The sequence below is a fragment of the Melozone crissalis genome, unplaced genomic scaffold, assembly GCF_028551555.1.
Source record: "Melozone crissalis strain CALT ecotype California unplaced genomic scaffold, PUWL_Pcris_2 ptg000045l_1, whole genome shotgun sequence".
NCBI lineage: Eukaryota > Metazoa > Chordata > Aves > Passeriformes > Passerellidae > Melozone > Melozone crissalis.
The window spans coordinates 4,339,951-4,362,296 of record NW_026535823.1 but is presented as its reverse complement, the minus strand read 5'-3'; the positions used below and the strand labels follow the sequence as shown (position 1 = coordinate 4,362,296).

General features: G+C 49.2%; 1 protein-coding gene across 2 annotated transcripts in view; it reads left to right on the top strand.

Annotated features, from left to right (window-relative positions):
- PBX1 (PBX homeobox 1) overlaps positions 1-18,711 on the top strand; it is a 131,695-nt gene extending 112,984 nt beyond the window's left edge. Inside the window, exons 7-9 of one of the 2 annotated variants that reach the window (XM_054285684.1) lie at positions 5,533-5,645; positions 7,191-7,280; positions 14,345-18,711. In XM_054285684.1, the coding sequence (XP_054141659.1) occupies positions 5,533-5,645; positions 7,191-7,280; positions 14,345-14,437 (296 nt within the window). In that variant the 3' untranslated portion in view covers positions 14,438-18,711. The remainder of the gene's footprint in view (positions 1-5,532; positions 5,646-7,190; positions 7,281-14,344) is intronic. The other variant, XM_054285685.1, reaches the window with a different exon arrangement.
- Positions 18,712-22,346: the final 3,635 nt, after the last annotated feature.

Here is a 22,346-nt window from a genome sequence, read left to right as displayed (position 1 = left end):
GCCTGAGTGGGTCTGGATCTGGGCTGCACATAGGAGAAAAAGCATTTCCTCAGTGCCTGACTGGTTAAATAGTGCTCCAGAGCAAGGCTGTTTCCTCGCCTTCCCCACAGGCAGTAACACGGTTGTTTCAGAGATAAATTGGCCAGTGCCCTGCAGTAAACAGCTGAGATAATCCCTGGATAACACTGCTCTTTCAAGAAAGGACAAACAGTCCTGTTATTAACAGGGAAAACTTGAGCTCCTGGGTCCTCTTTGTGGCTCACTTGTCTGCAGTCTGGAGTCATTGACCTCTTTTCGCGTGCCTGGAGTGTCAGCGGTGCTAAAGCAGTAAAGTGGAGCTTGCAGGCCACAGAGATCCTTCTTGTGCTTACAGATAAAGTGTTCCTCACCTGGCCCAGGTCCCACTCCCTGCCTGTAATGCTGCAGCAGTGGGGAGGCCCCAGGTGCTCTGGGTCAGCTTGCAGAGACGGTGGGTTTGGGTGTCCTTGCAGGTCCTCTCGTGAGAAGACAGCTGGAATTGTGTGGGATTTTTATCTCCTGACAGTTGAGATCCTCCCGGCTGAACCACGCAGATGTTACAGTCAGCCAGGCATCCCTGCATGGGTCACATTTTGGGACAAAGACATGTCCTGAGGACATCGTGTGATCTCCCCTGCTTCAAGTTGTCCTGTAGGTCCTAGCAGCAAGAAGCAAACCTGCATGTGCTGGGTCTGAAATACCTGTCTGAGAGAGACTGGGACAATTGTGTCCAGGACCAGGAGCCATCAGATGTGCTGGATTCTCCAGGGAGGATCGTGGAAGCTGATGAAGAGGTGAAAAACTAAGATGGCCAATGCCTCTCCTTTTACACTGTGGACTTGTTTATGTTCCCACACCATTGGCTGAGATTTTGGTGAGGAAGTAGCCTGAACAATGGTAGGACTTCCTGGGAGTTTGTAGAACTTCCTGGTTCAAATACACTATAGATCATGTGGAAAGAAAGTAAGCAGAGGACAGGTCATGAGAACGAAATGACCAGCAGTGCAGTCCCTGGAGGGCTGTGATGTTGGAAGAGGAGGTGGAACTGGATGCAGTGGGACCTGGGACAGGAGCTAAATTCATTTCTGCTGTGGCCACGCAGGCCCATCTGTTCTCTCATTGATGCCCATGTTACTGGAGATCAGTGAATGGCTACAGTCAGTCAAAGAGATTGGCCACACATTGACAAGGGCAAGGATTGCATCTGTCTGGCCATCTGGCAGGTTGAGAGCAGGGTCCCCCATCCTCAGTCACCCAGGCCTGAATGTCAAACACCTTTTCATCCGCAGTCGCGCGGCTGGGCTTTATCGGCCAGATGTTCACATAAGCTGAGAAGTCTGGCTCATTTGGGCTAACAACTCCCCATCCTCACTTTGATTTCCTGGACAATCTCAGCACAGAAACCACATGGCAAATGAAAGCTGTTTTATGTGGGCAGAGCCTTCTGCCGGCTGGATTCCTCAAGGGCCACGCACAGGTGATGGCATCCAGTGAAATCTTGAATGCGGGGCAGCCAGAATTGTCCTGAGATGTTTTTTTTTTTTTACCTGCTCATTCTTTTTTTGTAAAAATCTTCTTGTGAAGCTGCTGCCTGGAAATGTACTTCATCAGGCTCAGGTGTCTTCTCTGCCTTCTTCTATTTGTGTCCAGAACACACCACTGGAGAGGACTCTGTTCTGGTCATGCCTTCACTGTCCTCAGTGTTTGGCAAGTGAAAAAGAACAAATACCCTGCTGGATCATCCCTGGATTTTGGACCTGCACTGTGGCTTTGTCCAGCTAAGGAGCTAGACAGTCCATCACTACATTCTTCCCCTCATTTTTTGCCACTATAGAGGCACCACAAAAAGTCACAGGAGGCATAAATCTTGTGCTCTCTATGCGTGTATGTATGTTATTGCTGTTGGCTTCAACTAGGAATCTTGTGGACATGACCAAAGTCACCTCGGAGGCTCAGCTGGATCTCTCTTGTTGGTGGTAGGTGGAATGAGGCAGCAGATGAGGATGGATTGATTTCAGCTCCAGTGAACACCATTACCCTGTTTGTTTATTTGTGGTGCCATTCAAATTGTCAGATACTTTAGAGAAAAGTACTTACTAGAGGTCCTGAAAAGTTGGAGGTGGAAGTTTAGACTGTCAGAACACAGAAGACATCAGAGAAGCCCTCTGAAGAGCTGAAAAAGTGGTTCAAAAGATAACAATGGTCAAGTTTGTGAAGACTTTTGAAATGGAGGCAAAATAGAGGTGGGCTTTGCTCATCAGAGGTGTTAGAGGTGGAAGAAATCTCTTAGCAGGCATTGTTTTGCTGTAGGCTTTCATCCAGAGCAAGATTTGACCGCCAGAGTTTGCTCAGACATTTCCAGCACTCTTTCTGAAGCTGGTCCTTATAGAAACTCAACACCAGGGAATAGTGGGGATAAATCTTGGCTTTAAAAAGATGTCTGGGTGCTGAAGATAAAATACTCTTCCACCCTGCTGTAACCATGGGCTTTCTGATGGGTTTTTTTATCTACCCACAATAATTCCAGGGACTTCCACGCCAAGATCAGAGCGCTTTCCTCCTGGACTCACATTTTCAAAAACGTGAAGAGCAATGGAAAATTGGGATTGAGAAGCTCAAAGATGAGCTTCTCTCATTTACAACTTCTCAATTCCTGAGGATCCCCAGACCAAATTGCAGCCACCCAAAACACCTGTGGTGCACCCAGGAAAGGAGCCTTTAGAGGGACGGGTTAGATTTACAATGGGGCCTCCTCTGGTGGAAGGACTTGACTGTAGGTCCTGTAGGTCCTGGCAGCAAGAAGCAAACCTGCACATGCTGGGTCTGAAATACCTGTCTGAGAAAGGTTGGGACAATTGTGTCCAGGACCATGAGCGAGATTCCTGGATCTTATCTCTGTGGAGGATATCTGAGATTAAATTTTCAGGGCTCTTCACCCTGCTGCCCCCTCTCCCAGCTGGGTGCATCAGCCCCTCTTAGCTGTGTCTCAGGCTTGGGGCTGCTGTGATTTTGGGCGTGGTGAGTGCGGAGACAGCGAGTGCTGAAGCAGCAGTGGCAGTGCAGAGGGCTCTGCAATTACAGCTCTGATCCAAATGCATCCATACACGGGGGCCATTGCTATGCGCATATTTATCTCTGCATCCACATCAGCAGCAAGACATATTTACTGTTTAGATATGCACATATATTGTAAAAACACCCCTTGCCAATAGCAGTGTATATCTTGTAAGTGACATTTCCAGCGCTCCTCATGATTTCCAAGACACCGTCGCTCTTCAGAACTAGAGTTTGTGGCTGTTTGTTTATTTTTATTTCCTCCCTCCCAGTCTCAATTTTATGGCCAGGTTTGTTAAGTTTCAATAAAATATCAGTTAAGTTTATGGCATTTTTATTTGTTATTGTTGTTGTAATTTTCTTTTGGTGTAGGGGAAGGTGGGATGAAATGTTGCTCAGCTGGGGGCAGAGTGATAGCAGTGCCATGTGAGGTGCTTAGGGATTCCAGAGTCCTCTCTCCAGCTCTGCCACTGATTATTTGTGTGATCTCAAAGATTTCTGCTCACCTCAAAAGAGGAGGGAAATATTCTCTGCCTCTTGTGAGGGGTAGCTGCAGAGTCTTTTGGTTCTCAGCAGCAGGAAACGGGGTCTGAAGCATCTTTGTGTGTGTGAAACGTGCCCATCTTCACGCTTAGAGTTGAGCACTGTCGGGGGGGGCTGGCCCCAGTCTGCCAGCTCATTTCTCTAGGTTTTTTGCCTTCAAAGTGGCAAGTAACCTGAGAGGTTGGGAAGTGACAGGAGCCTTTTGCCAGCTGAGCAGAGGAGGTGATGGTTACAGCTGCCTCCTGACTAGTCCCAGTTATTTTACACAGCGCTGTGGGATCGCTCCCTGGAACAGGAACAGGTTGGGCAGGTTGACAGTGAGCACAGACAATGAGCTATTCCTGGCTTCACAGAGCACCAGTGGGAGGGTCCTGATCCAGGGCTCACTGTGCTCAAGATGAGTCTTTCTCTTGACTGTCTTGAGTATTGTATTTAGCAGTGATGTTTCTGCTTTCCTTGGATTCTGAGAACTGACAAAAGAGCTGGTCACTAAGAGAGCAGCAGAGAATGTAGTGAATATGAAGTCTCCAGCATAGACCTCCCACCTGCTCCCTGACCTCTGTCAGAGGTGATTTCCTTCAGAGGAGCCTTGTCCCTGTTTCCTCCCTGTCCAGCAAAGGGAGGGGGATTGCCAGACCATACACATGAGCCATTGTTGGGCAATTCCACCAGGACTGTGGTTGCCAGTGTTCCAAGCTGGAAATGGCAGTGTAGATGATGAGAGTACATTTGGGACTGGAGCTGAAAGCTTAGCTGACCTGGGCCCCTGAAGTCTCTCCTTTCCAAGGCTAACGTCATGTATAACTAAACCTTGCACGTTGAGCTGTCTCACACTTAACGCGCTGATCTGCACGATAAATTCTGAAATAATCCCATAAAACCTTTTTATTTATTTTTAACCCCCTTGCTGCCTTCCCTGCCTTACAGTTACACGATGGGTTTGTTTCTTCTGTTAAGTGGTTGAGGAGGTGCTCAGATATCTCTCGAAGCTGGAGGCACAAAACTTTTATTTCTGCAAAGGCGTGATTTATTTTTTCTTTTCATTTATGATTTTTTTTTCTCCTGATCCCACCCAGTTGTCTTCACTGTTACAATTTTTTAGCGTAACACCGACGACTGGTGCATGCAGTGGGGAATTTGCTTCCAGAGCTTGTTCTTCTGGGACAGCTGGCCCAGGAGGGCTGTGACACCCTTGTGTTCTCTCACAATGAAATACTTTTGCCAGCCTGATGGGCACTGGGAGTTTAACCCAGGCGCCTTCACATTTTTGTGAGCCTTTTCTCCTGGTGCTCAACAGTTCCCACCAGTGATGGGTTCCTGATGTCCTGAAGGCAAACCCCATGCAGCACTCCCTCGCAGAGCCCCACGTGGCTCAGCCAAAGCTCCAGCCGTGGGGCTGGATGGGCTCTGGATGTCTCACCCTGCAGGGAGCAGTTCAGGCTAGAATTACCCACCCTGTCTGAACTTCTCAGCACGGGCTTGGTTCACCTGCTGCAAAGGCTTCTGCTCTCGACAGCAGGGCTTTTTTGGGTAATTCTGGTCTCTAGTTCAGTCTGCTGGGTGGACACCTCCAGCAACTGGGGTCCTTCAGAGCTGTCTGAAGGATTCTGGTGCTGTCCGAGTCCTCCAGGCTGTATTTTGTTTGTCTCAGTCAAAAGCATGAAGAATCCTTCCTCCAGCTGAGGAGCTGTTGAAGAATGTTCTTGGCATTGAGCTGTAACAACATGTGGCTTTGAATAACCTCAAGAGTGCATCCTTTTTTCTTTTTTTGCTTGCTCTGTTCTTCATACTACTAACCTGACTGTGTGTTTTTGTTTTTGTGGTTGCTTTGCATGTTGTTCCTTCCTCTTGGCTGACAGTCATGGGGTGGATCTTTTTCCTTTCTGTGATTCAGGTGCCTCACTCTTTCCTTTCCAGGTTCTTCCAGTTCTTTTAACATGTCAAACTCTGGAGATTTGTTCATGAGCGTGCAGTCTCTCAATGGGGATTCTTACCAAGGGGCCCAGGTTGGAGCCAACGTGCAGTCACAGGTAGGGACCCATCCGATGTACTGCCAGTGAATGCATTAGTGTTGGAGGAGCCTTTGATTGTATTGGCACTTCTCCCTCCCGCCTGAAAAGAGCAAATCTCAACCAGCACAAATCAACCAACCAACACTTTAAAAAAAAAAGGCAAACCAAACCAAAAAAACCAACCAACCAACCAACCAAAAAAAAAAAAAAAGTCAACAGGAACAACCACCAAAAAAAAAAAAGAAAAAAAACCAAACCAAAAAACAATCCAAAAGAAACCAAAACCAAACACCCAACCAAACCAACAACCATGGTCTTGAGGAGACTTGCCCACACTTTGTGAATGCATTTGGCTCTGGCTTGATAGTCGTACTAGGAGGAGAGAAGGTGTAGAAGAACAGGCACAAAGTCAAACAAAAGCAGCTCAGGTTTAGGTTCTGCTTGCTTTATTCTTCCAAGGGAATGGGCCAGATGTTTGGACTGGTGTCTCGTTTTCCAAGACTTCCACTTACTCCTTTGATGCCAAACTAGGTGTCTGCTGAAAGGCAATAAATGTTCAGATATGGAGATAATTTTTTTAATTTATTCTTTTATAATTAAAAGCCACCCTTGACCATCTCCCCACCTCCCCAAAGCACAGGCACTCACACCACCCCTGTATATACCAGGAGGAGAGAGCAAGGGAGCTTTGAGCAGCAATGCTGAAGCATCAACCCATGCTTGGGGCCAAAAGAAAGAATTTTAAATAGCCAGGATCTCACTCAGATCTCCCACCTCCCATCCAATGTCCAGATATGCCACGAGTCCCCTCTCTGGCATCTGAGGCTCTGCTCTGTGCTGAGAGACAACAGCCACTCTGACACTTCTGCATTGGGCAAGGAGAACTCTCTAAAGCTGAGGCTGCTCCCCCTGGGGCTGGATGAGGAGCACACATCATCATGGGCAGTGAGATGTGCTCACCACATGTGCCACCGCTGGGGCTGGGCTGGGGTGTGAGGGAGAGGAACGGGGCACCCAGAGGAGAGCTGCTGGTGCCTTTGCCATGGTAGGTATATTTCCTTTCTGGGCCCTCCACCGTGGAGGCGCTCAGCCAGCTCCAAAGATCTCCTTCTGCTGCTTCTGCACTTCACTGTGAGCAGTGCTTGGGGTCAGGGGTGGAAGGGGGTAGGGGTAGGAATGTGGCTCCTTGAGCACGATGCTGGAGATGGCTGCAACAGTGTGCTCCAGGAGATGCCACCCCGCACTTGTCATGCTGTTCTCCCTCCCCACTCTTTCTGTCAAAGGACATGGGACCAAGGAGAGTGTGACAGGGCTGCTGGGGCGGGCAGGGGATGGTGAGGGAGGCAGGAGAGGTCCTCTGGCTCATTTCTCTCCACAAGACCAGCTGCGGCTCTCTTTGATCCCTCTTCGAACGTACACCTTTATTTTTATTACGATGATGACGACGATCATTGTTATTAGTGTTTGTTTGCTTTTATCTTGCCAAAGATGAACGGAAGCAGCTTTGGCCACTAACCTTTCCTTCCCTCTAATTCGTGTCTCTGTTGTTGTTGGTCTGTTTAGGTGGATACCCTTCGCCATGTTATCAGCCAGACAGGAGGATACAGTGACGGACTCGCGGCAAGTCAGATGTATAGTCCGCAGGGCATCAGTGTAAGGAAAAAAAACAGGCTCGGGTTCTGGTCTTTTGGGTTGTTTTTTATTTTTTTCTATCATTTTTGTTCTCTCACTGCCAATTATTTCAAAGCCATAGGGCTCGGAATGCCACTTAGTAGGACTTGTCTTTGCTTTTACGGTCACCTAGTTTATTGCTTCAGTATCGGTCACGCCAGCGGCGCAGCTTTGCCCACAAAAAAAGTGGCGGTGCCGGGGCAGGCAGCGCGCAGGCAGCTGGCGTCTCGCACTGTCACAGCCCATCATCGTCCCCCCGCCACCTGCGGCCACGCACGGAGCCGCTAAACAGGTGACACCTCCCGTGGCCATGGTGGGCAATGTCACCGCAAACGAGGTGGCTCCATGCTGGTGGCACCGCCCTGCATGGTTAAAAATAACCCATCCCCGGCCGGGGTCCGAGAGCGCGGCGGCGATGCGGGCACGGCGGCGATGGCGGTTGCAAATGGAAAAGGAAAAAAGCCCACAAAGCCAACAAGCATCAACCCAAGGAAACCTCGCCCAAGCGGGCTGGGGGAGGATGCGAGGGGGAGGGCGGTCTCTGGAGCATCTTCTCCTTGTTCTTGGGTGCGCTGGCGGGTTCTGACTAGCATGAAAATTCGTAGCGACAAGCTGTGTCGCACAGGGGGAAATCGATCAGACACACACAAGGAGAACCCAGTGTAGATTCGGGACAGCAATCCAACTTCATTTCTCAGATCAATCGTCCACCCTCTCAGCAGCAGTGACAGCAAGCTGGGAGAGGAGGGCAGCCTGGAAAAGGAGGCTGTGAGCGCTGAGTGGGTGGTGGCAGCGGTGTCCGGGGTGACACAGATGAGGATGGGGACACCGATGGTGGAGATAGCCTTGAACTGGTCAGAGAGGTGCTGATCCTCTGGGTGGGATGGTGGTGACTCCAGCACGATGCCATTGCCAGCCAGTCCCATCACTCTCCAGTCCACTGGGCCAGTTGTCACCTGGCATGTGACCATCTTGCAGGACGGCCACCACCAGCATGCAGAGAGGGGTGCCCTGGGACGGGGGGCTCTGCTCCCCTCTCCTGCAGTCACCAGGGCTTAGTGGGCGGCTTGACGTCAGGAGGCAGAGGCAGGGAGGATTTGTGAAGTAATGTAATTGAACATGTGCAGATAATTATGTCTCATTACATAAGCCCCTTGCAAAAACGGCACTTGGAAATGCCACATGAAAGAGCCTATCGTTCCGCATTAATTTCTCCGTGTGCTGAATTTATTCCCTTTCTGGCTTTTTAATACTTGGAGAGTAAATGAATCGCAGGCTGATCATGATAAGAGATGATACTTTTGTATAAATTAAAATACCCCCAAGGAAAGAGGCTGAGCTGATTACAGTTGCAGTTGGTTTGGAAAATAACAGTGGGCTGGGTTAAGCCAAAATTTGGGGGGGAGAGTTGCTGCTGGGGATTGTGAGGCAGGGAGGGGGTGATTGGGGAGAGGAGAAGGAAGAGAGAGCAAAAACTCAAAAGCTGAATAGGACAAGGAGAGCTGGGCTGGTGTTTCTGGCTGTGGTTCTCTGTGGGAGAACCAATGTTCCCATGAGTAGCAATGAGGACTGGTGAACTGAGAGTGGCAGGGGACCTGTGCATCCCAAATGGTGACCTGGCGTGTTTGGCATCCCATGTCTTCTCAGGCTGGTTCTCAGGGAGGGCAGGAGCCCAGACTGACCCATACTGGATGATGTCAAGAGAGGGGCGGGTTGGCAAAGGGACTGCACCCTGTGGGTGACTCCTCAGTTCCCCACAAAGCTGTGGTAGGCATGGGGAATGAGGCAGGGAGCCCAGAGCTGAGCAGACAGCTTAGGAAGCACCTTCTGGGTTGCCTGTTTGTTTGCCCTGTATCCCAGCCAGGGATGGGATGTCACTTAATGTCTTCCCACCCATTGAGGTCCCAGTCTGTGCACCCTGTGGAAGCATTGGTGCTGGGGAACTCCTCGGTGCAGGCAGGGTGACCGTGTCCAGCAGGCAGGGAGGGCTTCCCTGCCTTTCCCTGAACCCTTCCACGGTGAGGAGGAGCACGGAGCAGAGCTGTGACACACAAAGCTGCCGTCCCCACATCACCCGCGCGTCCCCGTGAGCTGCCGGGAGGAGATGAGCCGAAACCCAGTCAGGAGCCCTGTCACAGTGATGTCTGCACGGGGCTGAGCTTAAGCCATCCCTGGAGCCCGTCAGCACCGGGCAGTCAGCGGCAGGTTGCCCAGCTCCACTGCTGGGAACCTTGGCAGGAGAGACAACAGCGCTCGGGGTTTTTGCCTTCCTTGACGGAGGATGAATTTTTAAACGCGTGTAAGTCGTGACAGCTGAGGAGAGGGATCTACCCACAGCCCAGCTCCCTGGGAGGCTGTGCTGCTGTGGCTGACAGGCTGCTCCGAGGGCAGGAAGGGCTGGAGCCGGTTCTGCATCGTTAGCAGGATAATGGGCAATGTCCCAGCCATCACCAGCGCCGTGACCCACGGCTGAGGCTGAGGGAGAGCTGAGCCCTCTCCTGCACAGGTGGGGACAGCACCGCTCCCAGCAAGGGATGGGGACGCTCTGACAGTGGAGGAGCTGTGCTGTGGATACCCAGCCTGGGTCACACTGAGAAGAAGCAGGGACCTCCCCTCCTTTTGGGAGGTTTGGGGTGTGAGCCACTGTCACCCTGTTTTTTAAAGATTTTCTAAACCTTCTGATGTTGACATTCTTGCAGTGAACTTTCTCACGCACTTTCTGTAAATAACTCATTGTTTTGCATTCCTTTATGGAGGAGGAGAAAGTTGATGGACTGTTGGTTTGAGCAGTATCATTGGACAGGTGGCATTGTCACCCTCCAATCCTCTGTCGTTTTTGGAAAACTATAAATATTGGAGTCAGAAATTAATCTTCCCTTTTTTCTTCACCGTGAGAACAGCGGTGTGAGCTTGTGTTCTTTCGTGTCCTATAGCGACAAGCCACCCCTTTTGGCAAACTCTGAGTCTGTAGGGTCTTGCACCATGAGGTGAGATTTATTAAATGTTAAATCCTTTTGGGAGGTTTAGGGTGTGAGCCACCCCTTTTGGCAAACTGAGGTTTTGCACCGTGAGGTGAGAGTTGTTAAATGTCTGAGCTGTCTGGACAGTGGTTGTTCATGGGGGTCCACATGTGTATCCAGGAGGTCCCCCAAGAGCAGGGATTTCAAAGCATTTATGAAAGCTCAGGTTCTGTTGGGTTCCAGTAGAAGCTGGATGTTTATTGCCACAGTCCTCTGGAGTGTCGTACCCCAAAACATCACCTTTGCTGCCACTGCCCTGTGGCTGTAAATCCACCAAGGGTTCTACTTCCCCCATATGATACTGAATCAGTGAACTACAGTCATCTTAAAGCCTTTCAGAAATTTGGTTTTGCACTTAATTTAATTTACAGATGATTTAAACATGTAGATGAGCTGTTTTTAAAGTTCATCAGAGAGAGTGAAGGTTTTGATTTAAAACTGCTGCTGTGCAGCGTGTGTGTGACCTGGATGGTGATGACCATGGCAGGGTGTGACAGGGAGTTTTGGATCCACTCTTGTCAGCAAGGATTGGTAGAGAAAGAAGCTGAGAGCTCCTTATTTGGCCTGAAATCTTCTGCTCTAAAAAGCTGAGCCTTGGAAAAAAAGTTGTTGCTCTGTTCCTCAGCCAGCTGCAGTTCACCATCATGGTCAAGTTTTGGTTCATGGTCCTGACCACCAGCTGGGGTGTGGAAGTTGGTCTGGCAGGGTTTCAGTGCACAGGCTCCATCCCTAAGGGATGCCTTGGTGTGTTCTGATGGCCATGGATGCCTGGACATGACCCTGGGGAAGGATGTCCTGACCAGGCTGGATTCTCTGGTGTGTCATAAGACCTTCAGTGCATATTGTAAGGAGGCCCTGGCAAAGCTCTTAAGAGCTCAGAGGTCTGAAAAGGCATTGAGGCTGCTCTGTCAGACCAGCCAGGCTGGTAACTGGTGTGTTTGGAGGCTGTTGTGACACCCTGTGCCATTGTTGGGGGACAAGGATTTGGTCACAGGAGGTGGGGGTGCTGAGACAGCCTCCTTGCTAAGCAGAAGGAGTCTTTAAAAGTTGGCAGAAAGTCATCTCCCAGCCCCACGTAGGAGGCCCGGGCAGGGAGCCAGCCAGACTTGCTGGAGGTGACAAAAGTGCTGAGACCTGTGGAATTGGGCATCAAACCAGTTGGTTCAGCAGTCTTTCACTGGGGCTCCATATTTGGACAGTCACCAAGGCTTTGCCTGTGCTCTGGCACCAGAAGGTGACATCTGAGGAGATGTCCTGGAGACCACTGCTCTGTCTTTGCCATCTGCCCCTCCTGATGAAGTCACAGCCATGTGCAGGGGCTCTGCAAGGAGGAGCAGCCTCCTCAAAAGACTCCCTTGTCTTTGAGGGAGATCCCAACTGATTTACTACGGTCAAAACCCAGGGGATCTCCTTGCTTGGAAGACATAGAGCCATCTGGGTGGAACTGGATGGATCCCACATGTGGCTTGGTCCATGCAGGAATGGAGTGATCTCCAGGATGAGTGGGGATGGTTCTGCATGCCCTCTGCCTGGGGAAGGATCCAGCCTCCTCGTGGAGGATTTTTCCATACCAAAGGGTGGTGTCCAGATGTCAGAGCCAATCTTGGGTCAGAGCCAACCTTGTGTCCTCCTTTCTATCACTTGACCCACAACTTGCAGCCTTCCCAGGCCACACTGGCTTCTCCCCAACATCCCCTTGACTTCCTACTGGTTTTGTTCAGCCACACAAATTCCTGAAGTACAGGAAGGTTCATTCCCAATCTGCTGTACCTTCCAAGGATTTTGGGTGCCGAACGTGAAGCCGCCGCTCGATTGCTTCTGTGGCTGGCAGGCAAAAAAGAAAAAGGCTAAAAATAGTCGAGCACAATAGGGCCAGAGCCCTGCTCCTCCACGGGCCCCCACTGCTCTCCTCTCCCCCCTCCTGCTCCTGTAACGACCCTGCAAACACTAAATGGCATCTGAGTGCATTAAGCAGCAAACTCTCCGGTGACATAGCAATTACGGCTCTGAAATAGATTTGGTGCGTCACGCAAGATAAGGGTTTTGAAAGTTTCTGTTGTGATTATAGCTTGTAACTCCAACAAATAACAGGCTTGGTAATAAGAGGCTGCCAGCACAGCTATTGTGGTTCTCTCTCACTGATGGCACGTAAATTGCTATTAATGTCCTAAGTGTACTTGAATATGCCAGTCTCGGGGCGGCGGAGTTGGCTCTGTGTCTCTCTTTACGCGGCCTGTCATTGTCGGGCTGATAATCTACAGTAATTGCTGCCTCTTGCAGCAGTCCAAGATGTGTAAGGGTGGGTATTGCCTCCTGGGGAGAGCAGGGATGATGGGTCAGGGCCTGGCTCTGGGTGGGAGCTGCTGGGGGCAGTGGGCATGGGGTACACGGGGCTGGTGATGCTCGGGCATCGTCTGGTGTCACCCGAGGTGGAGCAGAGTGGGGTTTGCTAACCTGTGAGCAAGCTGGGGTCGTGATTCCTGCTTTCCCTGCTGTTGCCTGAGCCCCTTTGCTGCCATGCAGGTATGGAAGAGCACACGGGCACAGCAAGCAAGACAAACCTCTTGTCTTGTTTGCTTTGTGTGTGTCCTGCTGGGAGGTGGTGTGATTCTTCAAACGTGAGTTCTCCTGCCTGTCAACTCCTTGCTCCCGTCACAGCAGCCTCTCAGGCAGGCAGGGGCTGGGCAGCAGCACCTCAGTGGTGCCTTAAGGAGCTGGAACAGAGGCTAGACAGAGTTAAGAGGAATAAAGTGGAGATTTATTGAAGTGCCTTCAAAAGCCATACCCTGGGAGTACCTGGATGGCTCCAAAATGGAAGCAAAAGGGGGCTTGGTCACAAGATCTCACATATTTATAAGTTTTAGTCAATTTTAGGAGTTAACTGTCTAATTAATAGCTTCAAATTATGAAGTTTCATCCTCCTTGCTTGCTTGCCCACCCTCCTCACGTTGTTTATGCTTTGGGCCTGAAGTTTGAAGAGATTGTCCCTGAGTCTCCATCTAGAACAGGATTGTTTTGTCTTCACCACCCTGTGAAAAGATCCCAGTAACACTTAATATAAAGCTAAAAATGGAACAGAAACGCTTAAAACCTAAGGTACCATCAGGATGGGGAGATTTCCTCCCCTGAGCCCTGTGGGGTGTGCAGGGTCCCAGCTGGAGGCTGCAGCAGGCAGTGGGGCAGGCCAGGCAGCCACAGTGGGCAGAGCAGCCCGGGCGTGTCTAAAGCAGGACAGCCACTGCTGCCAACTGGAGCTGGGGCAGCGCTCGGGAAGGATTAATTTGCCAAGCGCTGAATCAATGTCAGAGCAGGCAGAGGAGGTTGGGTGCGACATCTGCTCCTCTCCAGAGGGGATGGCAGCGGCCGAGGAGCAGCTTCTGTGCGCTGCCGGCTCCTGCCCGCGGCAGCCGCGGCCCTCCGGAGCTCGGCTCTGCAGCGCCTGCACAATGTTTGGCTCTGCATCTGTCTTTAGGAGAAGAATCAACCTGTGTGCCGTGGTTTGCTGCATGAGCCCTTAGATGGGATATCGTGTTGGCACCTCTGTGGCTCTGTTTGCCTCGGTGAGGCGGGGATGGGGAGCTTTTGTGGGGGACACAGCTCAGCTCAGCAGTTCAGTGGGACGCACTGCTTGTTCTGCATGTTCACAGCGCTTGTGTTCAGATAGCATTCAGGCTGCTCATTCTGTTTGCTATTTTCTTTCTTCCATATGAGGAAGAGTTATAATCAGGGGTTAAAAAACCCCAAACAACCAGAGCTCAGGGTTCTGGAGGAATACACTTTTTTTTTAAGGGATGGACTTTGTGTGCGCATTTACAGTTTATCAAAATCTGTTTTCAACAGAAATGTTTCTGCCCTGGGATGGAGCCTGATGAAGCCCTGTCTGGGGTGGGATGGGGGAATCAGAGGGGACATATTTGCCTCCTACAGCAGTCCCAGCTGAGGGAGAAGGGGGCGGATCTGAGGTGGATGGGTGCCTTGGGTAGGGCTGCTTGTGGCTGATGTCTGTGTGTGTGTCCCTCCCTTCAGGCTAATGGAGGTTGGCAAGACGCTACTACCCCATCGTCGGTGACCTCCCCCACAGAAGGCCCTGGCAGCGTTCACTCTGATACCTCCAACTGATCTCCCAGCAAATTGCATCCCTGGCTGAGCCGGCCCCGGCGGGGGCGGGAGAGGAGGGGGCCTCTCCTAACACCGCAGCAGTCAGACTGGAGGTGAACCCAATCAGCACACACAAGAAGACTCCTTCTCTTCTCTTCGTCGGGATGCTTTTTTCAGCCAATCTGGACACTTCTTTATACTCTCTTCCCTTTCTTTTCTGGGTAGAAGCCGCTGTCCCCCTCCCCACCACCGCCACAACACCGCTCCCTTCCCCTCCCCGCTTCCCACCCAAGGTAGAAGGATTTTAAGGAGGAAGAGCAAAAATCCACCACCACCACCACCACCACACAAAGCAAGCCCAGAGCAGTGTACAGCCTCGTGCTGGGTGTCTTTCTGAGGAGCTACAAATGTACCTCAGTCACGTCTCACTCCCTCGCCAGCAGGCAGCCCCTGCCCCCCTTCCTTTCACGCTACCTCTCCGTAGGGAATTGCCACCGTAGGGAATCTGCTCCCTCCTCATCTCTGCAGCTTCCCTCACTCAGCCCTGCCCTGTGAGCTGTCCCTCAGCCGCTGCAGGCACGGGGCAGGTGGCACAGCCCCCGTGCACGCAGAAGGAGCCAGCGTGCTCCCCCTCGCTCCCTAAAGGTACCGTTCCCATTGCCAGCCCTGGGGAAGTTCCCAGTGCCAGCCCTTCCCAGCCAAGCATCCCTCCCACTGGCTGCTGTGACCTGGATGAGCTGTGGAGCCCTGCTGTCCTGCCTGGAGGGGAGAAGAGGAGGGAAGGAAAGGAGGCAGAGGCAGGTGAGAAGCGGCCATCGCTGATAACACCTCCAGGAGCTGTGTGGCATCAGGCATGGATGGCTGCTGGGACACCAGCAGCTCTCACAGCACCTAGAGAGGCTGCTGGTGGAGGGCAGTGCCACGGGGTGTTGGCTCCCATTTCCAGGAGGAGCTGTGTCCCCAGTTCAGGCAGCACCCACAGAGGTTTGTGCCACCCCGCTGCGTTCCCAAAGACAGCAGTGAGGGATGGGCAGCAGAATTCAGGCTGGAAGTGCTGGGGTGAGTGTCTTGGGTGCTTTTGGTAGCTCTTCACACCACAGGTTTGCTCTGTAGGACGAGAGGCTGCCCCTCTGGGGGATGTCTGGGTGCTGGAGCTGCTGGTTTGACCCCAGGAGTTACCTGGGCAGTGGCCATGGGAGGACTCACGGCACTTTCTGCCCAGCTTTTCTGCCCCACTGTGGGACAAGCAGTGGTGGCTGGCAAGCAAGGCTTCATCCTGCCCCTTCAGGCTGGTGCTGGGAGGATGTGGCTCCATGGAAGAGCAGCAAGAGGCAGCACCAGCTTCCCTGAGCTTCCTGCCAGGGTGCGACTTGTGGCCATCGGTTCTTGCCGTGGGCACGAGGAGGCTGAGCCAGCCTGCACCAAGACCCTGGGTGTGGTGGCACTGGTGAGGGTGCAGGATGTCTGGCACCTCGTGGTGGATGCCAGGATGCCCTGGGATCAGTTCCTCTCACTGTTGAATGTCCATACCCACCTTGCTTGTGCTGGTCTCCAGGTGGGAGCTGCCAGCGCCCAGCAGCGTTAAACAGAAACCATTTAAAATTAAAGCTCTGCCAAAAATACTTCCACCCTTCTGCTGGAAAAAATCATGGTCCTTGGTGGTGTGGCTGCAGCTCCGGCACGCTGTCACCTTGCAGCACAGTGTGTCATGTGTCCAGCAGTGACGCTCCTGCTCCTTTGGCATCCATGGCAGAGTGGGCAGAGCAGGATGTGGCATGAGGAGCCTGGGGCTGCCTCCTAGCTGCGTGCTAGGAGCATGGAGAAGGTTGTTTTCCTGCCAGGACAGTCGGGAGGTGCTGCCCACCGTCCCCAGCTCTGCACCTTCCCACTTTCCTCCTCGTCTTCCCATCTGCCTTTTGTCCGCTTGCGGCTTATTTGACATGAGCCTGTCCTGGCACGGCGTTCCAGGGGCACAGGACTGGCTCGTGCCTCTCCTGCTGAGCCACAGCAGTGCCCTGCCTGCAGGAATGCCACCAATCCCTTTGGAAAGCACCTGGGGATGAGCCAAACCACGCTGGGGCTGCCCCTCGCTCCTCCACGGTACTTTGCAAATCCCCTCCTGGGTTCCCCACTTGGTCCCTTCAGTTTATGTTGGCTTGCCTTTTCCTTCGCTTTTTTTTTTTTTTTTTAATTTTTTTTTGTTTTATTTCTCCTCCCCATTCTCCTCCTCGCCCTGCTCCAGCCCTGAGTGTTGTGGGTTTTTTTTCTTCTTCTTCTTTTTTATTATTTCTCTTTTCTGCCCAGAAAAACCTGACTTCGATACCAAAAAAAAAAAACAAAACAAAACAAAAAAAAAAACCACAAAAAAAACACAAACAAAAAAAACCTGCAGAAACTCAAAAAAAATAAAAATGAAAAAAAATCACAAAAAAAAAAACTCGACGATTCTTTCAGCTTTATTAACATTTTCCATTGTTTCTTGCGATTTGTGTCTCGTTCTTTGTAGTATTGATGATAACGAACATTTGATAATGAATGTTCTTGTATATTCAGATAAAGGAGAAAAAAAAAACCAAAAACGCAGTCGGAATTTAATAGTGTTTATAATAAAAGAATAAAAAATGACCCTCTTAGCACGCAAAATTGAACAGGGGGAAGGTCCCATCCCTGTTCTTTCTGTGGCAACAAGCGCTTCATTCCTGTATAGTTTATAACATCAAACTACCTACATTCATCCTCCTTTTTTTTTTGTTTGTTTGTTTTTTCCCATGGTTTGGTTTTTTTTTCCATTTTCTCGCATTTGTGAATTAGTTCAAGAATGCTAGAAAAGTGTAGAGTTGTGCACACTCATTTCTTCTTACACAATGTTTAAAAAGTGACGGTAATTCATTTTGTAAAAGTTTAAAAAGAAAAAAAATGGTTGGAATAGTGAGCATTAATAGGTACAGTCTAACACTTTATGTTTCTTAACGTTGAGACCCAGAGATGAACCTTTTTGTTGGGTTTTTTTTTTATTATTTTTTTGCCTTGTTTGGGATGGGAGGGAGGGGGCTTTGATGATGATGATGATGATGATGATGATGATGATGATGATGATGATGCTGAGTTTATTTTGACCTGTCCGAGACGATGGCCTTGCCACCTCCCCTGCGCTTTTGAGCTGTGGCCAGAGTGATGTGAAAAGTGATGCTGGTGTTTTTGGGGAAGGATTTCCTCCCCACTCCTTTCAGATCCCAGCTCCAGAGGATCCTGGTGTGGCTGCTGTGGGGCTGAGCTGTGGGATTTCACCTCTGGAAAGAGATGGAATTCCCAGGGGTTTTGGGGAGGTGGTTGTGGGGAGTCAAGCCCTGAGCCCCCCTTGTGGGTTCCACAGGTTCCAGCCTCCATTCTGGGCGTGTTGCTGAGCTCCTGGAGGTGATGATGAAAGGGCAGGAATCCTTCCCAAAACGTGGGCGTGGTTGGTTCTCCTCCCTGAATCCCCGTGTCCCAAAACCGAGGGGTTCGGGGTAAGGAATGTTCCAACCTCACCTTGCTGGAGATGGGGTCTCAGAGCCTGGCCCCGAGCCCGGAGCTGGGACAAGGGGTGGGACGTGGCCACAGTGTCCCAAATCCAACCCCAAATCCCGGTGGATGCAGAGTGGGGTTCAAGGAGAAGCCCTGAGGAGGGTGCTGGTTGGCATCACTTCAGTTTTCTCCCAAAACATTTTCCTGCTCCTCCCAAAAAACCCCTGAGCTTTTCACATCACTGACCAGTTTAGGGTTTGGGGTGCTCCTTTTAATCCCAAGGTTTCCTGGAGTCCTTTTGTTTCCGTACACCTTTATTATTATTATTATTTTATTATTATTAAGAGGATGTAAATCAGACATTGCCTGGGGGGTTGGTTTTGTCGGTTTGCTTTTTTTGTTCTTGCAAAGCCCTTTCTGTCCCTTGTAAAGGTGATCCACTTTGGAGTTGCTTTTTCTTTTCTATTTTTTTTTTCTCCCCATCTTTTTGGTTTTCCTCTCTTCTTAATGGATTCCAAATATTAAAAAGAAAAAAAAGAAAAGAAAAAAAAAAAAAAAGAAAAACCCTTAAAGAAAAAAGGAAAAAAAAAAAACCTCTCTGTTCCAACCTGGTTTTGAAACTTTTCTGCTTCTGTAAAGAAAAAAAAAAAGGCCTCTGTCTTTCTGATCCCAATTGAAACTTTTATGTTCTATGACGATACTAACAAGGTGTAGGTTTTACAGTTTCCTGATTTGTACTGGTAATGCATATTCCAAATAAATAGTTTCTTTTGTTGCAAAAAAAAAAAAAATCAAAAAAAACCAAAACCCTGAAACCAAAGCTGGTGTGTTTATTGGGGAGGAAAAAGAAGAAAACAAGATACCCTGGGGGTTTCCCCAGGAAGCGTTTGGGGTGCAGAGATGGGGGTGAACAAAGGCAGTAAATACCCTGGTGCTGGGATGGTGTGAGCCAGAGGGATGTGACTGGGGATTCTGCCTGAGGCACTGCATCCCTGGGGTTGGTTTTACAAAAAAAAAGGAAAAAAAAAAGCCAAAAAACCCTCAAATAAATAAAATAAAATAAAAAATTTAAAAAAAAACAAAAACAAGAAGAAACCCCACAAAAACCAATACACCATACAACAAAAAACCACATCCAAAAAAAACAGAAACAAACAAAAAAATACCAAAAAAAACCCCACAACAAAAAAATCCCTTTACTGCTTTTTTGGACTTGTGCACTGCTTTCCAAATAAAAAGCTGGAAATGGGATTTCTTTATCACACCAAGATCTGGGGCAGGGATGGGGAGCAGGGGAAGGCTTGATAGCCTCTCCTGTTTTCCTTGGAGGGAGGTGGGTATTTTAAAAAAAGAAAAAAAAATTTAAAACATTTCTGGGAAGAAAAAAACCATCATTTTAAATTTAAAAATCATTTATAGTTTTAAAAAGAGTTTGTGCATAGGATGCAAACCAGATTGTGGATGGACTTGGGGGGGTGGCTGTGACTCTGTGCCCCACACACCCCTGGCACCCCTCGGGATGAATCCCCGGGAGACCAGCCAGGGATGCTGGAGCTGGCTGCTCCCCCATGGATTTCTTGTCAATGATTATTCAATCTCCAGGCTGACCTTTCTGTTCTAAATAACATGGCAATATCAGCTCGGGCCAGCCTCCAGCTCGGGCTGCAAATTAACTGTATCGCTGTGCGGCAGGGCCCCCCGAGCCGCCCGCCCCAGGAATTATCTCCCTCCTAATTCCAGTTTAAATATCAGCCTGCTCCCAGCTGGTCCCTTCTCATCAAGGCTCAGACCGGCTCCAAGCAGGGAAATGTTAAGTCTCACCGGGCCCTGGTTGTGCTGGGGGATGATTTTGGGGCTGGGCGAGGCTCTGCCACGCATCCTTGGGTGGGTTTTGGTCCTGCTGACAAGGTGCAGGTTTTACAGTTTCCTGATTTGTACTGGTAACGCATATTCCAAATAAATAGTTTATTTTGTTGCAAAAAAAAAAAAAAATCAGAAAAAAAGCCAAAACCCCGAAAGCAAACCTGGTGTATTTATTGGGGAGGGAAAAGAAGAAAATGAGAAACCCTGGGGGTGCAGGAAGGGTTTGGGGTGCAGAGGTGGGGGTGAACAAAGGCAGTAAATACCCTGGTGCTGGGATGGTGTGAGCCAGAGGTGATTGGGGAGTCTCCCTGAGGCACTGCATCCCTGCTGCCTGCCCCGTGCCTCAGTTTCCCTGGGCATACAGAAGCGAGATTTCCTGGACACGAGGATTTGCCCATGAAAAAAAACCCCAAAAACCAAAACAAAAACCCACAAAAAAAACCCCAAAAACACAACAACAAAAAAAAAAAAAAAAAAACCAAAAAAACAACAAAATCACCAAACAACCAAAACAAACAAAAAAAACCCAAATACAAAAACAAAACCAAACCAAAAAAACCTGGCTCCACTCCCAGCTCGGGTCTTGGCCACTCTCTGCCAAACCCAGGCAGGTTTGAGGTGGGAAAAGGGCGCTTGGAGCCTCCCAGGGCCGGGCTGGGTGCAGCATCCTCCTTCCCTGCCTTCCTCCCTCTGTTCCCCCTCGCTGGCTGCTTGTGGATGAAAGGGAAACCCACAAATGCCAAACTGGATTATTTGCCTCTTCCCTGCCATATCCAAACTGGATTATTTGCCTCTTCCTCGCCATCTCCATCCCCCTCTCTGCATCCACAATGTTTCCCCTTCTCCCTCTGCCACTCACTTATCTGTAGGGTTTTTTTCTTATTTTATTTTTCTCCCTGTTTCTCTGGTTTTGAGCAACCAAGTTCAGCAAACCCCGAGGTGCAACTCTCGCACTTTTGCATTTCACGTCGCAATATTCTAGACCAAAAATCCCAGGGAAAAAAGGCAGGGCATGCACATAATTCCCACAGCAGAAGCTTCAAAAGGCTTTTCGGTGAGCAGACAGCCCGGGCTGGCAACCCACACCCACATTATTAACAATCCTCCCCTCCTAACCGAGGGACTGGGAGGTGTTAAAGTTACAGTTGGCAGTAAAGCCCCGTCTACAGGCAGGAGAATTTAATATACGGCAGAAGTTTCCCCTATAAAAAGCCAGGGTTATGTTTTCCTCCAGTTCACCAGGAGTCTATAACTTACGACCTCCATAAATGTGAGTGGGTCTCACAAGTCAGCCCATCAGTCTTTGGAGTAATTCTGCTTTGTAGTAAAATATTTTATTGTGCCTTGGATGCAGGCAGCCCGCCCTGCCCTGCTCGGGGTGGGTGGCTGTCCCCACGTCCCTCCTGTGCCAGCACCCTGGGGATGGCGTGGAGGGCCTGAAAAAAGAAAATTCAAATTTAAAAATGTAATAAAATAAAATAAAATAGCATGAAATAACATAAAATAAAAAATAAAGTAAAATAAAATAAAATAAAATAAAATAAAATAAAATAAAATAAAATAAAAATAAAATAACAAAATAAAATATAAAATAAAATAAAATAAAATAAAGCTACAATGGAGTAAAAGAAAAGAATAAAAAGATATTATAAGATAAAAAATGCAGGTAAAATAAGATGAATGTAAAGTAAATTTAAATGAAACAAAATAAACCCAAACTGAAATACTGAAATAATAAAATTGGAATGGAGTGGAGTGGAGTGGAGTGGAATAGAATAGAATAGAATAGAATAGAATAGAATAGAATAGAATAGAATAGAATAGAATAGAAAAATTTTAATGAAACAAAATAAACCTAAACCAAAACAATAACATTGGAATGGAATAAGAATAGAATAGAATAGAATAGAATAGAATAGAATAGAATAGAATAATTTAAATGAAATAAACCCAAACCAAAATAATAAAAATGGAATGGAATGGAATGGAATGGAATGGAATGGAATGGAATGGAGTGGAATGGGATGGAATGGAGTGGAATGGGATGGAATGGGATGGAATGGAATGGAATGGAATAGAATAGAATAGAATAGAATAGAATAGAATAGAATAGAATAGAATAGAATAGAATAGAAACAAAATATCCTACCCCCCCAGGCACGAGCTGTTGAGAATGTGTGCTGCACCTTTTAATTATTGCTAATGAGGTAGAGTTTTAATAGCTTTACGGGGGAATTGTGGCATCTCCGTGTGTGCTGGCAGTGCCTGGGATTGTGTGGGAAGAGGGAATGGTGTGGGGGGTGAGGAGGAGAAGGGTGAGGATGAAATCCAAAGGGGGGCAGATGGATGGCACAAAGGCAGGGCTGGACCGAGCTGAAGCAGAAGAAAAATATATCCCAAAAGAGGAAGAAAAAACAAGAAAAAAAAAAAAAAAGAAAAAGAAAAAGAAGAAAAAGGAATGTCATCTTTGCCTTACCATCTCGCCCGTCCTCTGGGCCACCAAACCTCCCCGTTCATCCCGTCGCCTGCAGCCATCGGTGACCCCAGGCAGGGCAGCTGAGGG